Source organism: Tursiops truncatus, chromosome 1 (genome assembly GCF_011762595.2).
Source record: "Tursiops truncatus isolate mTurTru1 chromosome 1, mTurTru1.mat.Y, whole genome shotgun sequence".
NCBI classification, from domain to species: Eukaryota; Metazoa; Chordata; class Mammalia; order Artiodactyla; family Delphinidae; genus Tursiops; species Tursiops truncatus.
Genome location: NC_047034.1, coordinates 133,817,897 through 133,837,949, shown reverse-complemented (window position 1 = coordinate 133,837,949; position 20,053 = coordinate 133,817,897). Strand labels below are relative to the sequence as shown.

Below are 20,053 nucleotides of genomic sequence, written 5' to 3'. Positions count from 1 at the left end.
ATTTCTAATAATATCTGTAAAGGCTATTATTTAATGAACCGCATACATATTTACCATCAGAGCAGTCTTTTGATGGTGAACAGGGGCTAAAAGCCAGTCCAGTCTGCGCTGGGGACTTGGCTGGGAGGCTGTTTCTGCCCTTCAGAGCCTCCTGTAGACTGAAAAGTTAGGTAAGGCTCGGGACGTGTGTGCAGCCAGCTTGAATTTCTCCCTGTAGCTTTTCTTTGCCTTGGCCTTCACAATCTATGTCCTTATTTCTCTGTCTGACCAGCCTCCCTATATTCCCTATTAGTTGTTTTTGTTTTTAGAGAATTTATCTTTGACTGAAGTGAATGAATTGGGACTAATGTTCTGACTCTCAGCATTCATCCATTGGGCTCTGGAGCCATACCGTCCTGGCCTGGAGTCCCAGCTCCTCTGGTTTTGTGCTCTAAGACGTTAAATAGCTTTATTGCTGAGAACCTCAATCTCCTAAACTGGAAAATGGGCTCATAGTGCCAACCACACGGGATTGTTACAAAGGTGAAGTGAAATCACAAGATCAGGTGGGCGGTTTGCAGAGCAGAGCTTAATAAATGCTAGTTGTTGCTGCCTTTGTTGTTGATATTGATATTGAAGAAGTTTTTGAAGGATTTGGTTTTCACTTTTAGGTTGGTGTGTAGAAAGAGCCCTAAACTTGCCTTAAGAGGCCAGGGTTCAAATGCAGGTGCTGCTGTTGTTTGCTGTTTGTGGTACTAAGGGCAAATTTCCCCATCCCACCAACATATAAAATGGTGATAGGGTTACCAGCTTGACTGGGTTTCAGTCAGAAGATATGAACACATGTGTAAAAGTGCCAGGCATGCGGGAAGATCCTAATCCTTTTCTAAAAAAAGAACAAATTGGAAGAGGGAATAATGTTTTCCACTTTGCAGTTACTTTATTTCTTGAGGCCAAGAGGGACTGGAATACAGCTTGGAGTCTAGGACACAGCCGAGAGTACCTATGACCCAGGAACAAAGGGCACAGAAAGGGGAGACAAGGAATCTGAGTTGCAGAAACTCCTCTGGCAGAGTTTTTATAACTCACAGGGTTGAGTTTCAGGGAAGCTGCCTAAGGGCTTGAACTTCTTTGTTTCCCTTCTTTCAGGGTCCAGGTGTGGAAACAATCATAAAGAGATCACTTAAAACTATAGTAATGGGAAACATGGTGAACTTGAAATATTTAATTAGGATCTATTTCTTACAAAAACATGAACTGGGAGGTCTGTGCGAACAGTGCAGGGAGGGTAAGATGCCCTTGTTCCCGTGGGTTTGACTCTCTTCCCAACTGATGTCTCAGTTAAATGGTCTAGAAATGGGTAGTTTGCCAGAGAGAGGCCACCTGGTGTTGAGGAAGGGTCAGTCTCTGAAGGTGGTCAGCCTGAGTTCTGAGTTAGCCGGTTGTAGACAGAGTAGGCAGGAATACCTAGCAGAGTCCTTGGCAAATGGGCATTTACTAAATGGAGGGTATCAGGCAGTATATCATCCTGAGAATGGTTAGGGATTTGGGAGCCGGAGGGAATGAGATTGCTCTCAACGCCATCACTTGCGAGTTATATGACATACTGGAGCAAGTTATTAACTAGTCTAGGACTCGTTTTCCTCATCAGTAAAATGGGGATGATAACAGTAATTATCCTCAGGGGTCGATGTCAGGATACAAAGTGGATTAAGAATGTGAGCAAGCTGCTTAGCAAAGCATCGGATACACAGTAAATTTGTACCTTTTATTATTTCCCTAAAGATAGGTTTTAAAGGTGTCCACTGAGACTCAGAGACGTGGTGAGTTCGTGCTATGTGCCAGGCACTGGGCTAACACTGGGGATACAGCTGTGGTCCAGGTAGCACAGGAGTTAATGTCTAATGGCAAAGCTCCACTGTCCATACGAGTGTCTGTGTGTGGGCGGGGGGTGGGGTGGGGTGGTGGTGGTGGTTCTCCCAAAGGATGGGCTCTTTCCTGTTTAGCCAAGAGATGGGTCCAAAACCCAGGGCTGGGGGAAGCCCTGAGTCAGCTGCAGAGTGGAAATCTGCCTCTTTGGATTTTATTGGAGGTAAATCAGGATGTCTGGGTAGTGGGTGGTAAGATGAGGAATTCCTTGTAGAGGAAGACAGTCAAAAGTGAGGGAGCCAGGCCTGAGGAGCTGGGCCAGCCCCCTGGGGGACTCTTTTGTCACTGGCGCTGGCAGGAGTACAGAGAAGCCTGGATGATGGCTGGCCAGGTCTGTGTAATCCAGAATGTTTGTATAGATTCTTCATTTCCTGTGTTTTTCCCCTTGTTTCTCCCTCCAGTGTTTAGAATAATCTTGGACAGTTCTAGCCAAGGACAGAGAGTTGTTGGCTTGTCAGGATCAGTGTTGGGGAGCAGCATCCCTGGGCCCTTCCAAGTGGTGACAGGGGGAAGCTAAGAGAAGGAACCCCGAGTACAGCAAGAGGATGTGTATGTGGTCAGTTCGGGGAGGTGGAACAGTGGTCAGGCTTCCTCCTCTTTGCAGATAAAGAGACCGAGGAAGATCTGAGCCATGGCACTGTCCTGTTTTGTCCTTCACTGTATCCTCAGCTCTGAGCAGGGTGCCTGGCACAATCCGCATTTCTTTGAACATCAGTTATTGATTGCAAGATGCATCGTTATTTCATGTACCACTAAGAAGGAAAGAACATGCTACTGATTAGTCGTAAGATGCCATTGGTTGCCCAGTCACTAATTTTGAAGAAGCTAAATGTGAAAAAAATGAGTGTCTCCGAATTAATAAAATGTAGTTGTAAGCATCCAATAAATATTTGTTAATTGGATGGATGAAGCATACAGAGATTAGAATCAAGGAAAATCACTAGTGCAGATAAGTACAAACCTAGGAATCCAACTATGAAAGCATTAAAGCCCGAACCTGTTCATCCTTGTTTTCTGTGGATTCACTGATCTAGGTGTTCATTCCGTAAACGTTTATTGAAAACCAGTTACTTACCAGACACTGTACTGGTTTGGGGATATAGAAACTGTAGGAGCTGGGGATCCAGAAATCAATCAGTTCCTTTCTTCAGGTTCAGGCCAGTAAGGGAGACGGACACAGAAGCAAAAAATTCACAGTCGAGTGGTCTTCAAAAAGTTGGCAAAGAAAGTAGGGGCACAGTACTCTGGTGGCAGCAGGGCATGGAGAGAGGCAAGGCAGTCTTTCCTGAAGAGGTGGTGGTTTAGCTCGATCTTGAAATGGAAGTCAGCAGGCACACAAGAGAGGAGGGAGGTAGCAAGGGAAGAGAAGCACGAGGGGAGACAGTCCTGTAGCAGTGCGGTACACCCGCGGTCCTGCGAGGGGTTCAGGATGTCTGGAGCTTGGTGTGAGAATGGGCAGGACGGAGGTGGATGTGGCTGGACAGCAGGCAGAGGGCAGCTCCTGGAGGGCCTGGGATGCCATGCAGAGGGCCTCAGCCAGTGGTTTTCAGCCATCCTGAGTCCTGAGGAAGGACCCAGCAGAGCGATTGCTGGCGGGAGGCTAGAGGGCCAGGCAAGCGTGATCTTTGCTTCAAACAGAGCAGCTCTGCTTTGATCTGTTTTATTTCAGTTTTTCCGGGTAATGGCTTGAAGGAAAGATATCCCTTTTGGATGCTTGAAGGAATGCATGGTTTGAAAACTGGTGCCACAGGTCATACGGGCGACGAGATGAGAAGGCACTTAGGCTGGAGCCTGGGAGTTGTTCTCTGAAGCTCAGACGGAGGTAGCACATGTTCTTAACTACAGATTCCCCATTGGCCTCTACACCTGCCTGTGAACCCCAGGGGGCCACACACCTCTGGGAAATCTTCGTGATCAAGTCAGAAGCTATCACTTGTAATGAAGCTGTTTTTGACTGGGATAAATAGCCAGGAAGCTGTAATGGAACATCTGCTGGCTGACTTCATTTTAGAATTCCCAGGTGTGACCTTGCCAAGGAAACATTACCTTTTTGAAGTGGAAGGGTGCAGAGCGCTGCTGCGGTTGAAATGAGACTCTGGGCGCTGAGGCCGCCCCGAGCTCACCTGGGGAGTTGTAGCATGTTCACCAGCATGGGTATCTTGGGGGCTTGTTCTTATTCTTTAAAAGGCCAATCTGGAAAATGAAAGCCTCTGTGAGATGTCTGTGTCATGGGGGCTAATCTGACCAGAGGGACTCAGAGCCGCAGTGAAGGCCAAGGAATTCCTGAGTGTTCTCTGGTCAGATTTCCTTGTAACTCACAAGGGGTCTGTAAAGAAAACAGATTGTTTAACAAGTTCCTGATCCTGTCTCCCTCGAGGCTCCTTCCCAATTCCCAGTCACTTCCTGACACGGCTGCAGTATATTTGCCTCTTCTCCAAACCTGTATCGCAAGCTGCTAAGAAGGAAAGAAAGGGACATGAGACAGATGTGGGACCTCGGGTCCAGGCTGCTCTTGAGTGGTGCTGGCTAATTCTTTTAACTTCTCAGAGACCTATTTGCCCATCAGTATAAAATGCATCAATGTGCATTTACTGTTCTTAAGTGTGTGGACCTAGCATTAAGAGAAAAGTTACATATCTCTCGGCGTCTCATCTTAGTCACCTGTAAAATAGATTTTTAACTATAGTCACCTTCAGGGGGAGAGGGGAATTGGATGAAGGCAGTCAAAAGGTACAAACTTCTGGTTATAAGAGAACTAAATGCTAGGAATATAATGTGCAATGTGATACATAGAATGAACGCTGCTGTATTTATATATGAAAGTTAAGAGAGTAAATCCTAAGATACCTTATCACAGAAATTTGTTTTTCTGTTTCTTTACTTTTAAATCTCTATGAGATGATAGATATTCACTAAGCTTATTGTGATAATCACTTCTTAATGTATGAAAGCCAAATCATTATGCTGCACACCTTAAACTTATACAGTGCTCTATGTCAACTATATCTCAATAAAACTGGAAGAAAAAAAATAGTCTTACTTTGTAGAGTCGTAGTGAGTAGAGGGGCTGTATGTACTTTTTACAGTGCTTGTTGGCACATAATTGGTGCTCAGTAGATAGTTTTCTGAATGAATGGCCGCCTGGGCAGATGAGGTTCCTTTTCAGCGCCATGGGCATTGTCCTTGTTTCGATTCAAATTCACTGCGAAGAAAATGCATATCTATTGCCTCCAGATTCTCAGCTCTATAACCCTTTATTTATCCTCATAGCACTTTTCACCCAGTGTCAGGACTTTGCTTGAATAATTAATGCAGTTCGTAAATCCTCACCATCTGACTCCCTTCCAAGAACAGAAACTCCATATCTGAGGCCATACCTGTCTGTTCACCCACTACCTAGCTCAGTGCCTGTTAGCACACTGGCAGCAATGAATGCTTTGTTGGATGAATAAATAATCAATGGCTACCAGTTCATCAGCTGCATCCCTTCATTTCCACTTTCAAGTTGTCCCATGCTTGGCTTTGCAGATCCACTTGGTCTTCACGTGGTTTTGCCCTTGATCCCCGCAGGTGGAGGGACGGCAATGCCCGGCAGAGATCAGGAACTCGGGAGCTACTACGTGGGTGTGGACGTGGGGACAGGCAGTGTCCGTGCAGCTCTGGTGGACCAGAGGGGTATCCTCTTGGCTTTCGCAGACCAGCCAATCAACCAGTGGGAGCCTCAGTTCAACCACCACGAGCAGTCCTCCGAGGACATCTGGGTTGCGTGCTGCATCGTCACAAAGGTATGGCCTCAACTCTCACGTTCTCACATGTGTTCCCCTGCTCCCACCTGCTGAGTGTGTATAGTGTGTCCATCTGGTGCCAGGGACAACGTCGGGGTAACTTTAGACACAGGCTTTGCCTTTAGGGAGCTCATGGTCTATGGCAGAGACCAACAGACAGCTGGGATGTAACGTGATATGTGCTGGGAGCAAAGTGACTGTGACTACAGCTGAGGAAGGGGCCAACACTGAGGGGCTCCAGGTAGACAGGATGGAGGATGCAGAACATGTAGACAGAGGATTCAGTCAGATGTGACCAAATGTGAAGACGTCACTGATAACCATAGATGACCTCTACTGCGCCCTCAGGTGTGCCCAGTGCTGTGTAAAACATGTTAACATGCATTATACAGTCGAATCCTCACAACGACCCTATAAAGGTACCCTCATTTTATTGAGGAGGAAACAAAGGCATAGAAAGATTAGGTAACTTACTCAAGTTCATGCAGTTAGTAAGTAGGAAAGGCAGTCTGACTCCAGTGCTGCACCCTTAGTCACTGGACTCTCCTGCCTTCCAAGTGGACAAATGAGGGGAACCTCATTTTGTTCAGAGGGAACTGCATGTGCAAAGGCACAGTGGCCTGAGAACACGGTGGGTTCTGAGAAAGAAAGGAAGTCAGGCAAGACTAGTACATCTCTGAGTTGTGCCAGGTAGACATTTATCTTGAGTGGCCTTGGTTTGCGGTCCGCTTGCTGGCTTGGGAAAAGGAGTGATGCTGGTTGAGAATTGTTCCCTTTTAGTTTCACTTGACTGGTTTTACATCCTGGTGATCAGGAACGACAGAGATGCTTTTGTAGTTTTTTCCAGAGGGAAAAATAAAGTCCTGGGTTCTCTCTTCTCCCTGTTCCTAGTTTAGTTCCTTAAATATTCATGAAGGGCTTGGTAATTTGCAGATGGACAATTCACCATTCTGTCCGTATTGATGAGTCTGTTTAAACTTTAATGAGCTCTGGGCTGATGTTAGTGCCCCTGGAGAAGAAGCCAGGGAGAGAAGGTGGGGGTGGGAGGCACTGGATCATTATTATATAGGAATAAAAGGGGGGCACATCTTCTCTTCTGCCTGTTTAATTTTCCTCCTCCTTCCCCCGCCCCGTCCCAGCCCCGCCTTGGTGAGAATCTTCTACTCTTTGCCCTTGGGTCTCCTTTGTTCTTCCAACATATAGCGTTTCTTGCCATTAAGGAAATTGTCAAGAAAAAATTTTATCCCCTGATGAAAAGCTACTTTAAAAACAGGTCTGCTCTAAGTCCAGCTTGGTTTAATGTTGGATTTTTTAATCATCTCCCGGTGGCAGCCACCTCATCATCTGCTTGCACCCCGTTAGCCACGTGAGTGCTCTGGGCATTTGTCCTTAGCGAGGATGTCTCTCTGTAGCAAACCTGGGTAAAGCTATTGGGTCTTAGGCTGTTCCCCTCGCATGGGGTATGGCCATGTGGCCGCATGTCAGAAGCCATATGATAAACATGACACACCTACTCACAGCTATATTGCTATGTGAGGTTGAAGGAGGGGAGCATGTTTATATTAGAGAGGTAACACACCAGAGAGCACAGATTCTGGAGCCAGACTGCCTGGATTGACATCCCAGTTTCAACATTTATTAGCTTGTCATCTTGGACAAGTTACTTACGGTGTCTTGCTTGAGTTTCATCATCTGTAAAATGGAATGATGACTGTACCTATCTGCATTGGGTCCTTGTGAGGATTAAGTGAGTTAATACATATAAAATGTCGTAACAGTGCCTGGAAATGAGTAAGCACTATGATTCCTATGGCGATGATGATGACAGTAACAGAAATGAGTAGATTATGGAGGAGAGTGAATTTCTAAGATGAAATACTGAAAAGTCAATGTCAGTAAGGGAGGCACCTCATGGGAATATTCACTCCTTTTGTCGTTAGGGTTCTTTCCATGTAAGATTTTGAGAAGCAATGGTCTGGGGCAAGGGGTGACATAAAATACATCCCGACCTGTCTTGTCTTTCTCAAGGACTTAAGGAAGTCAAGAGTTTGAGAGCAGTTGTACTTACTGCTTCCTTTTCCCTAAGTTGCTCACATTGCCTCAGACGCTTTCCCCTTAGTCAAGTTAATGAAAACAATAAGAACAACAGTAACAATATGATGATGATGGTGGCAGCTAACATTTCTTGGGCACTGATTATGTTCCAGGTACCATGCTGAACACTTTATACCAATCACTTCATTTTATCCACACAACAGCCTCTTTTTTTTAAAAAAAAAAAAAACTGAAATATAGTTGATTTACAATGTTGTGTTATTTTCAGGTGTACTATTTTTTTCGGATTCTTTTGTCTTATTGGTTATTAAAAAATATTGAGTAGAGTTCCCTGTGCTATACAGTAGGTCCTTGTTGGTTATCTGTTTTATATATAGTAGTGTGTATATGTTAATCCCAAACTCCTAATTTATCCCCCTACCCTTTTCCTTTTGGTATCCATAAGTTTGTTTTCTGTGTTTGTAGGTCTAGTTCTATTTTGTATCTAAGTTCATTTGTATCTTTTTTATTAGATTCCACGTACAAGCAATATTATATGATACTTGTCCTCTGTCTGGCTTAGTTCACTTAGTATGATAATCTCCATGTTGCTGCAAATGGCATTATTTCATTCTCTTTTATGGCTGAGTAATGTTCCATTGTATATATGTACCACATCTTCTTTATCGATTCCTCTGTTGATGGTCATGTAGGTTGCTTCCATGTCTTGGCTATTGTAAATAATGCTGCAGCGAACATTGGGGTGCATGTATCCTTTCGAACCATGTTTTTCTCTGATATATGCCCAAGACTGGGATTGCTGGATCTTATGGTAGTTAAGAACCTCCATACTGTTCTCCATAGTGGCTTCACCAATTTATTATGAACTCTGTTTTAGAGCTGGAAGAAATGAGCTGTTAAGAGGTAAAGAAACCACCCAAAGTCAGGGGTTGGGCTGCTGCTGTCTCCCTCTTGCTCTGTTTTTGTCCCTCTCTTCAGCCTCATCTTATTCCACATGCCCGCATCTTGGAAATCGTATTAAGCTACCTGAATTTTTTTTCTAAATTAGCACTGAATGGAGAACTTTGAACTTATCCTGATTGTTATATTAAGCATTCTGAATTACAAGTGCCTTTACCCAGCTGTCTGCTTATGTGGAAAATGTGTGCCCCCCCCGAGCAGGGGTCATATCTTGTTTACCTGTATTTCCTTAGAGTTCCTCACTTGTAATGTGCCCCATTCATGTCTGTTGAGTACGTGAATGAGTGAAATATCTGTTGTTTTCATTATCTGGCATGCTCTTCTCTCATCTTTTTTTTAACCTGCCCAGTTCCTGGGTACCTTTTAAAGTAAAATTAAGCATTACTTCCCCCTGGGAGCCTTCCTCTGGATGACCTCTGACAGTCCCTGCCTGCCCTTGACAGCCTCAGAAGAAAGAGGGTGAGAAGTCCCTCTCTGCTGCCCCAGAGCCCACGTATTCACCTGTATCAGTATCTGGTCCTTACCAGATTGTGTTTTAATTGGTGACTTGTTTTAACCATGAGCTGAACTCTTGGAGAGTGTCATCTCTGTGTCCACAGCACCTAACACATTGCTTGGCACAAGTTTGATGCTCAGTAAATGGTTGCTGAATAAATGTTACTTAGAGCTAAAAACGAGCAAACAGAAAACATTCTGACATCCCTTATCTTGTTCAAATGTTGCAATAACTCTATGACATAGTTTTCCATACTTCCTATTTGACACGTGAGGATATTAAGGCTCTGAAACTAATGAGTATTAGAGACAGACGTAGACCTCTACTGAGATGGCTCCAAATCCTCTTCTCTGTTCTACTCACCACTGCCCCTGAAACTGTCAAGTCTTCATTGGGTTGATACCCACACATCTAAAAATCTCTATGGAAACGCACAAGTCCTAGAGCTTATGTCGTCCTTGATTTTAAGAGTTTATATCCCTTTTTGGAGCCGCAAATCTTAATCACCTCAACAAGGCAAGAACATTGCAAGGTAGTGTCTAGTAACAGCTTCCATTAGGAAGAAGATAAGCTGGAGGTACCATTCAGCCAGCAGGTATTTGTCAAGTGTCATTAGTCTGCGAATATTTATTGAGCACCTACTATGTGCTGTGCTCTTTGCTAAGCGCTAGATTATATATGGGAGTGAGGGCTACAACAGGTTCTCTGCCCCTAAGGATGAAATAGTTCAGTTGCATGGAAAAAAATAATACCCATGAAGCCAACGAAATACCATTTTGTTCTAAATTGTACCAGCTATGTGAGTAATGGTTGGAGAGAGAAGGAGCGGAAGAGGGAGTCACCCGTGTGGGATTGAGCAATCATGTCAACCTCCTATATTTATAGAACTTTTATGGTTTACAAAGTACATTCCTATCCATTTGATTGTCATACAAGGTAGGTAGGGGAGGGGTTGTTACTCCCATGTTAAATTGAAAAGAAATACTGAAATCCAGAGAGTTAAGTGACTTTCCCTAAGTCACCCAGGAAGTGGGTGATAAGCCTGAACTCAGGCCAGATCTCTGCATTCCCTCCATCTCCAACACCACATACCTTCATCTTTTGTCTGGATTAGCCTTGGAATGTAACTGACCTCATCTATGTCTGTGCACTTCCCCTCTCCAATTGTGCTCCTTCTTGAGCTGGAATGATAGATATCTGTTAATGCAAACTTGATCAGGTCACTCTTTTGCTTACAGCTCTTCTGTAGCCCCATACTACTGCTTGGATAGAACTCAGAATCCTTAAATGGCCTGTAGGCGCTGTGTGGTTTGGTTTCAGCCTGCTCTCCTGGCTCATCTCATGATGCTTCTCTCAGCTCTGCCTTCCACCCATATTCTCCTTCTGTCATAATCCCACACATGCACTGCTCCCCTTGTCCTCTGGCCGGGCTTTTGCACACATTCTTTCTTCTTCCTGCACACTCTTCCTGCCTTCCGTTGACATATTTCACTCCTATTCATCCTTAGATCCATACTGTCCGATACAGCAGTCACTAGCCACTGTCACCGTTTAAATTTAGTTAAAATTAAATAGAGTTTAAAATTTGGTTCCTCCATTGCAGTAGCCACGCTTCAAGTGCTCGGCAGCCACGTATGGCTGGTGGCTGCTGTGCTGGACAGCACAGGTACAGAGCATGTCCATCACTGCAGAAGGTCCCTTGCATAGTGCTGCACTGGATCTTAGTTCAAAAGGCAGTTGTTCAAGGAGGAAGCCGTTTCTCGCCCAATGTTACCTCCCAACTAAGTCCTATTTTACTCAGTGTTTTCACGTCTCTTGTACTTTTTTGTCATAGAACTTCACATGGTTTGTGAATCATTCATTTTTTGATTAATATCAAATAGTAAAATCATTCTATAATCAAGTAATAACATAACAAAATAAATGAAGTAAAATAAAATAATTCCCATTTGTGGATTACTAGCTGTCTTTTCTACTAGATTTTGTACTGCAGGAGGGTAGGAACTGTAGTTTGCTCACCCAGGTCCTCACGTATAGTAGACCCGGGAAATGTAAAAAGAATGAATGGCTCAAGACATTGGGACCTCCCTACTCCCAATCAATGAAGAAAGCTTGAGGAAGGATGTAGGGTTAAAAGTGAGACTTGAGAACACTAAGAGTGGTTGTTCAGGAGGAATATTACGGACAGAAGCGCTTAGGTGGAAAAGTTAGAGTCATCCCTGGGTGGAGCAGGTGGTTTCCAGTAGGAGGAGGAAGGGAAGCTGGAATTGGTGTTGGGGGCATACCTGGGGTGGCGGGTTCTGAGGCCAGTTGGGAGCTCTTCTAGAATCATCCTGAGTTTCAGACTGACCAGCAACAGATTCAGGATGGCTTGGAGGAACAGAAACTAAATTCAAGGATGCCAGTTAGGAGGCAATTTCCTTCTTCTGATAAAGGTCTGGAAGCTGAGATTTGTTTGAACCATAAGGTCTGGGAGGCCTGGGGCTATGTCTCTCTTGTTGAGCATGTGTCCTCTGTGGTGGCACATGTAGGTGCCTAATACTATCTCTTTAATAAATGAAGGGCTGGGTTAGGATGTTGGCCGAGGAATAAAGAGGCGGCACAAGACTGAGAGACTTTGGAAGGAAGATCAAACAGGACCTGGTGACGATGGAGAGGAAGGAGGTAGAGGCAGTGTCAGAGTTTCTGTCCTTGGAGGAATGTTGATGTCACTGACATAAATGGCAGTGTTTGGCCTCTCTCTCTCTACCTTATGTTCAAGGGAAAGTACCACACCTGAGCTAGGATGCTGTGTAGGTAATGGACCAGGACTGGATTTGTTCATTTTACTGGTCACTAGAATAGATTTTGTAAAGCTGAAGGCCTCCAGGGGCCTTGCAGGTAACATACACCCCACACAAGCTGTATTAGCCTTGTTGTTATTCCCACCTTAGGGCCTTTGCACTGGCTGTTCTCCTGCCTGAAACACTTTTTCTGCAGTTTTCTACAGGGTCAGCTCCTCAGGTCCTTCAGGTGTTTCCTCAAATCTCACTTTCTCAGCAACTACCTTCCCCTTCTCCGGCATTCCTGATCCCCCTGACATCACTTTCTAGTATACTGTACATACACGATATAACCTTTTCGGTTTATTGGCTGTTGTATATCCTTACAATGTAACCTCCAAAACAGTAAGGAATTAAAAAAAATATTTTGCTTTCCATTGTTTCCCAAATACCCAGAAGAGTGCACAGCTTGACCTTAGAAGGGGCTTGATTGTATTTGCTGACTGACTGAATGCATAATCGAATTGTGTAGGCAACAGGGAGTGATGGGCCTGAGGGAACTGGGGATTTCATAACCTCATGCACACCCCCAAAGCTGACAAAGGCATTCAAATCAAGATTTAAAAGAATACAGTACCAGCCACATAGAACTCTATTGCAAGCTGGATTCCGTGAGGCCCCAGGCTTTGACGCTTGCTCCAAATACAGCCAAAGATAAAACCAGGTATGCCTCTGACCCTCCCGTTCTCAGTTCGGAAGATTTCTGAGGAACGCTGTCTCCCCACCCAGTAAGGCACAGCCTGCTGATTTAAAACACATGCGGAATTGAACTGGTTCCCACAGTCAGAACAAAGCGATGCACAATCCCTTCCCCAAACATTTGTTTGCTGCCCCATAGCTACGAGTTGACAGTTGCGAGACATGGACCAGGTTACCGAATGAAGTTGCAGAAGTCTCCTTCTCTGGAAATTCTTTAGCAGAGCAATGTGCTTTCTCTCTAGCTGAGGAAATTCCCTTGATGCCAAGCTGTTGGGGTGAGTTTACTAGCCTGCTTTCTTCTTCCATTAATGAGCATATAAAAAAGAATCCTCAGGTCAGCAGGTCGAGTCCCAGGGGCCTTCTGGGTAGTGTGACCCTGACAGCCATCTCTCTGAGATGATTTAGATGGGGGTGGGGTTGGGGAGTGGAGGGAGTCCTCATGATAAGCCTGATGAGCATGGTCATAAGGCATTTCCATATAAGGCTGGGGAAATGACAGTGGCTGCCCAACCAGATCAGGTTTAAATGCATGTCACAATTATTCCTCCAGTTCCTGGTGATAGGTTTTCGTTTTAGAGATGGAGACACTGCACTTTTGAGGCTGAAAGGCCATGGTTAGAATATAGAACTCTGTAGGTCTTCGAGGGGATTCATAAAGTAGATTGTAGAGAATATTTTCTTTGCTTCTACTGGAAAGTCAGTCCCACCATAATTCTTAGGAGGATTTGAGTTTATCCAAACTTTTCAGTTGTTTATCCTGTCATTTTATATGTGCTTACATGACACACAGAGCATGCTATGCTTCATACATCAGAGAGATTCCACGAACACAATTAGTAAGGCAGCGAGTGAGTTTTCCATCCTTCATATTTCCTACAAAGGTTTATCGGTTCCAGAGTACTTTCAAACCAATTGACAGTCTTGATCCTTACCTAGGAGTTCTCTCTCTCTCAGGAACCTGAGGCTCAGAAAGGTGAAGAGATTAGTGCAAGATTACCTGATCCGGAAGTGGTGGAGTTGGAACCAGAAGGTGGCTCTTTTGACACTGTAGCCCATGCTTGTTTCTACTCCAAAGCTGCCTTGTGGTATTGAGTTTTATTGCATCTTCTACATGTTCCCTCCCAGTTCCTCTCTTGACTAATTGCAGGCCTGTGTGGGGTGGGCTTGCCCAAGTCAGGCATGCACTCTCTGGGCACAGAGACCAATAGGGCCGCAAGGCAGGTAGACGTTAGGGCTGGCTTGTTGATTGTTAGATTGATGCTCCATGAGTTCAAAGAAGATTGGAGGCAGCTAATTTCCTCAAATAGTGGCTGCTACTTATTGCGCACCAAATGCCAGATGTTGGGCTAATCACACCTTATTTTGCTGAATTCTCATAACGTCATTAGGAGATGTAGGTCTAAGTAATAGCTTTGTGTAACCAAGGCAACTGGTTTTCTGGCTTCCCAAAGTCACATGACTGGTTGGTGGCAGAGCCAGGTTTCAAACTCAGGGCGTCTGCACCGAGTACCATTGATCTTAGCCGCTACCCAGAGATTTCCAAGCCAAGTTGGAAGGACATTCCAGGTAGAGGAGGCCATGCTTATAAATGCTACAGAGACATGATCCAGCAAGGCAAGGGGGTGATTAGAATGGCTGGAATTGTGTAACATGCCCTGGGTCACATAGCCGGAGTGACAGAGCTAGGATTGGAAACCAGGTCTTTGTGGGTCATTGTCATGAGGCCATGCTGACAGGCACTTGGGTTTGCGGCTCACATTCTTCTAAGTCTTGATGGATCAGTGTAGTAAAGGTGTACGGGGCATTCACCTGGTGATGTGGGGCAGAGGTATTGCCAGGCATCACAGATGGCTGACTAGCGATGTTCTTGCATACAGCACATGCCCTCTCTGCAGGGTGAGTCTCTTGGGCAGGCAGGCAGTATGGTGGAGTAGGAAGAACACAGGCTCTGCGTTTGAATTCTGGCTCTGCCATCGACTGGCTGTACGACAGGATTAAGTTCAAATTCTCAATCTTTGGAGCCCACTTGCTGTTCCCTTCCCTCCCTAGTCTTCCACTTATTTTTTTTTTTTGTTTGTTTGTTTGTTTGTTTTTTGCGGTACGCGGGCCTCTCACTGTTGTGGCCTCTCCCGTTGTAGAGCACAGGCTCCGGATGCACAGGCTCAGCGACCATGGATCACGGGCCCAGCTGCTCCGCGGCATGTGGGATCTTCCCGGACCGGGGCACGAACCCATGTCCCCTGCATCGGCAGGCGGACTCTCAACCACTGCACCACCAGGGAAGCCCCCACTTATTTTTTTATGAAATGGAAATACTAAATGTTTCCTCAGTGGGTTTTGTAAGGATTAAATAAGATGATGTTTGTAAAGTACCTGACACTCCATAGGTGCTCAATATATGGTGACATTTTATAATTTATTGTTGTTATTATTTGAAAAAATTAATGCTTTTCTTTGTTGAAAAATCTGTAATAATTGTGTGTAGCTCTTATTTGAGGAACCCATTAAATAGTAAGAAACAGAATTCTAAATGACAAGTCCAACATTCCAAAACAGGAAAAAAGAAGACTTGAGCATTTTATTTTATTTTATTATTATTATTATTTTTGTGGTATGTGGGCCTCTCACTGTTGTGGCCTTTCCTGTTGCGGAGCACAGGCTCCGGACGCACAGGCTCAGCGGCCATGGCTCACAGGCCAGCCGCGCCACGGCATGTGGCATGTGGGATCTTCCCGGACCGGGGCACGAACCCGTGTCCCCTGCATCGGCAGGCGGACTCTCAACCACTGCGCCACCAGGGAAGCCCGACTTGAGCATTTTAAATGGTGATGGACACATTTCAGTTGACTTTTGTGGTATTTAAAAGGTTATTGTCATGCTTTAAGTTGGCAGGAAATGTTAATGAGTATGATCACTCATGCTTTTTCACAAAAGGAAACCATAGAAACAAAAATTAAAAAATAGAATTCATCAATAAATCTGTTATTCTCCAGCTTAAAAAATTACATGACAAAGTGAAAAATCTCCCATGTCCTCCAGCTGTCGTTTCTGTTCTCAGAGGCAACCACTATTATCAGTTTGTTGTATATTTTTTTTGTTTTTTTTGTACCTTATTAATATATCATGGATGTATTTCCATTTCATCTTTTATAGCTCAACTTTGTAAAAAAAAATTTAACAGCTTGAGGTATAATTTACATACCATAAAATCATCCATTGTAAATGTATAATTCAGTGATTTTATTAAATTTACACATTGTGCGATCATCACCATAATTCAATTTTAGAATAGTTCTGTTACCCCCCAAAAGTTCCCTTACGCCTGTTTGTAGTCAGTCCCCAGCCCCAGTCATAGATAACTGTTTTCTGTCTTTATAGTTATTCCTTTCTAGAAATTGCACATAAATGGAATCATACAACATGCCTTCTTTTGTGTCAGACTTCTTTCACTTAGCGTAATCTTTTTAAGGTTCATTCATGTGGTTGCACAGATAGTACTCTTTCTGAGTACTATACTTTTGTATGGATATAACACACTTGGTTTCAACATTTGGTTAAACCATGGTGAACATTTGATTTGTATAGGTTTTTGTAGATGCTGTTTATCAGGTTGTAGAAGGTCCCTTCTATCTTGGTTTATTGAGTGATTTTTATTTTTTATTTATTTATTTTTTGCATCTGTTGAGATGATCATTTGGTGTTTATACTTTATTCTATTAGTATATGTTATACATTAATTGATTTATGGATATTGAACGACTCTTGCATTCCTGGGGTAACCCCACATGGTCATGGTGAAAAATGAATGTTTTATATGTTGCAATATTGGTTTGTTCATATTTTGTTAAGGATTTTTACACTTAGGTTCATGGCAGTTATTGGTCTACAGTGTCCTTTTCATTTGATATCTTTGTTTGGCTTTGGTATCAGGGTAGTACTGGCCATGAAATGTTGGAAAATGTTCTCTCCTTCACTATATCCTAAACAAATTTGTATAGGAGTGGTATTGTTTATTCTTTGAATGTTTCACAGAACTTCCCAATGAATCCATCTGGTCCTAGAGTTGTTGTTTTGTGGGAATGTTTTAGGTGCAATTTTATTTTTCAAGAAAGACTGTTTCTCAGTTTCTTTTGTAGCTTTGGCCAAGTTCCATAGCCCCAAAATGGTTGTTTTTGATGATGTTGTTCAGTTTTATGCTTTTATTTTGCTAAGAAGATTTGCCAACCTCTTCATACTATCACACCCAGAAGATACTTCTCTATCTCTTCATTTTTTTTTTTTTTTTTGGCGGTACACGGGCCTCTCACTGTTGTGGCCTCTCCCGTTGCGGAGCACAGGCTCCTCACGCACAGGCTCAGCGGCCATGGCTCACGGGCCTAGCCGCTCCGCGGCATGTGGGATCTTCCTAGACTGGGGCACGAACCCGTGTCCCCTGCTTCGGCAGGCGGACTCTCAGCCACTGCGCCACCAGGGAAGCCCCCTATCTCTTCATTTTTAATGACTGTAGAAAATTCTGTTTTACAGGTATACCATAATTTATTTAATAAAAATAATTTTTCCAATTTTTAGGTATATTCTTAAACAGTTAACCTTTGTTTATATGTAATTTTACTTACTCATGCTAATAATTCACTAAGATAGGTTCCTAGAAGTAGGATTGCTGGGTCAAAAGTTATGCATTTTTTAATTTTAGTAAATACTATACTATAGTCTTTAAAATTTGTACTAAATTATCACACTGTTAGGATAATATAAAAGAAGGTCCACTTCTCCCTGTCTTGCCACTACTATATACTCTTAATTTTTAAAATTTTTGCCAATAAGAAAAACAAAGATTGGGATATTTTTATTTGCATTTATTTAATTTTAGTGGAGTTGGGAATCTTTTTATATACTCTTTGACTATTTCTTTTTATTTTATGAAGTGACTTGTCATGTCCTTTGCTTAATTTCCAATTAGATTGGTTGTCTTTTAAATTAATTTATAGGATCTTCTGATATTTTAGTGACATTGAACTTTTATTTGTTTTCTGTTGTAAATACTTTATTCTGCCGTTCATTTCCTTCTAGTCATAACTGTTTTCAGTCTTTTAAAAGCCTGTATTTTAATTTATGTTTTCTTTATTTGTTTTTAAAACAGAAAGTTGTACAAGGGATTGATTTAAACCAAATTCGAGGGCTTGGGTTTGATGCCACGTGTTCTCTGGTTGTTTTGGATAAGCAGTTTCATCCTTTACCAGTGAATCATGAAGGTAGGACCATTTCTCTCTCTTTTCTTGGTGGTGGGATACTGGCCGGGGCCCAGTTGGAGCATGATATCAAGTGTTATCACTGTTAGTGAGATTTACAGGTGGAGCATGGAGCCCCAAAATCATGTCCCTAGAGGTTAAAGCTTGGGCAGCGGTTAGTAGGAGAGGGGTGACATTGGGATTAGGTGGATTAGGAAGAGACTTGGCTCCATAATGCACAGGAGCCACAGTAGAAAATCTGATGTAGGATGAACATGGGATCATTAGCTCAGAGTGAGTAGCCTTGAAACAGTTAACTGGTCTGGGCCTTTTCAAGGAAGGGAGTGTTGTCTGTGCCTGAAATTGTTTTGCATATGAAGCTCCTCCACCACATTCATTTGAGTGGGTGAATCAAGTTCACTTAAAGAAAATAGAATAAGACAGACAGGACCATATATCACACAAAAGCTGGAAACAAGTGGCCTCTCTATTTTCAATAGCCAGACCAAAGACATTCACATTTAATGACGTTGTTCTAATACACTCTCATTACACTCTCATTGCACTCTCTCATTACACTCATGAGTACTGTAACGAGCTGTTTCAAATGTAAGTGCCAACTTTTATCCACTGTCAGAAATTTCTCATGGGTGTGTCTCTTTTGGGATACTCTAGCCAGTAGTGCTAGCACCAAGGTTGCAAACCCAAAAGTCAGGTAGGTAATGTAAATGAATACAGCGTGCCAGATTTGAGAAAAACAACAGCACATGTGCAGAGATAAAGTTCAACTGACATTTAACCTTTTGATGAGTGGCAGACATTTGGGAGCAGTGGAGACTGTGGTGCACTGGAAATTGCAGGCTCCATCTAAAGGAGTGTGACTCTGCATTTTCAGTCGGTTGTTGCCAACATAGGTATCACAAGCAAGGCTTGCCTTTGGGCGAGGCTGTATTAAAGAATCCTTGGTAGTGGACACTGCTGTAGCAGCACCTTTCTTAACTGGCGGCTGTGGATACTGGGGCACAATGGGACACCCTGGCATTGGAGTCAGGCAGTCCCAGATCTTAGCCCTGCTGCTGTTGAGCTGTGACACCTTGAGTGAATCACTTAACATCTGCATGGCTTGGTTTCTCGTCTGAAAGAATTGGAATAATGAAACAGTAGCTTTGCTGTGAGAATTAAGTGAGAGCCGGACGCCTGAATGCTCAGAAAAGTTTCTTCAGTCCGATTATGAATTCCTTAAGTTAGGAGAATGTGTCTTACTTACTCCTATGGACCTAATGCATGGAACAGTGATTTTTATAAATGACGTGCCCTGCGAAAGTATGCAAATGGATGAATGATTAGAGCACAGTGGTAATGGTGACCATCTTTTACACACACACACACACACACACACACACATTTTTTTCTATTTATGCCACATTAACTACCCCCCCCCCCGTGTGCCTATCCCTGTCTGATTAAGTGTTGGGGCTTCAGAGACGAATATGAGTCGTCCTTGTTCTCAGTGGCTGACCACTGGCTCAGCTGGCATTGTTCCAGCCCAGGAGGGCAGGGCAGCCCCCGTCTAGACCACTTCAGAGAGCAGAGACCCAAGGAATGGGACTGAACCTACAGACCTCAGCTCAGGAGCAGCAAGCCCTCTCCAGCCACGGAGTGGGCTGCTTGGGGAGGCTGCCAGCACTTCTTTGTTGGCTTGTTTTAAGTAGTGGTCAGGTGATGGTCTGTTAGGGATGCTGTGGGAGGAATTCTCATTTTGGATGGGACTTTAGATGTTAAGAGCCCTAAGTTCCAAGGACTCTGTACCTTCTAATCTGCTAAGACACATGGTTTTAAACTCTGGTTAGCACATTAGAAACAACTGGAGATCTTTTAAGATTACCAATTCATGAGCCTTACCCCCAGGGTTTGTATTCAGTTGGCTTGGGGTGAGGCTAGGGCATCAGTGTTTTTAAAGTTTTCTCGATAATTCTAGTATGTGGAGAATTACTGGGTGCAGATGAATGGACAACTAAAACATTAGGAATAAGAACATCTGAAGTAGAGGAAGAGTTCCTTGTTAAACCTGCTTATACCAGCACCCTCCCCGATGCCATC

The 20,053-nt window shown here is 43.6% G+C and overlaps 1 protein-coding gene across 15 annotated transcripts in view; it reads left to right on the top strand.

Annotated features, from left to right (window-relative positions):
• FGGY (FGGY carbohydrate kinase domain containing) overlaps positions 1-20,053 on the top strand; it is a 433,125-nt gene that overhangs the window by 14,939 nt on the left and 398,133 nt on the right. For 13 of the 15 annotated variants that reach the window (XR_012324582.1, XM_073789156.1, XM_073789186.1 and 10 more), the window contains exons 2-3: positions 5,479-5,693; positions 17,866-17,977. Coding sequence is in view for 13 of the 15 variants with exons in the window: in XM_073789156.1 (XP_073645257.1) it covers positions 5,493-5,693; positions 17,866-17,977 (313 nt within the window). In the remaining 2 variants the exon portion in view is untranslated. Of the gene's footprint in view, positions 1-5,478; positions 5,694-17,865; positions 17,978-20,053 lie in introns of those variants that run through there. The other 2 variants (XM_073789204.1, XM_073789205.1) reach the window with 2 other exon arrangements.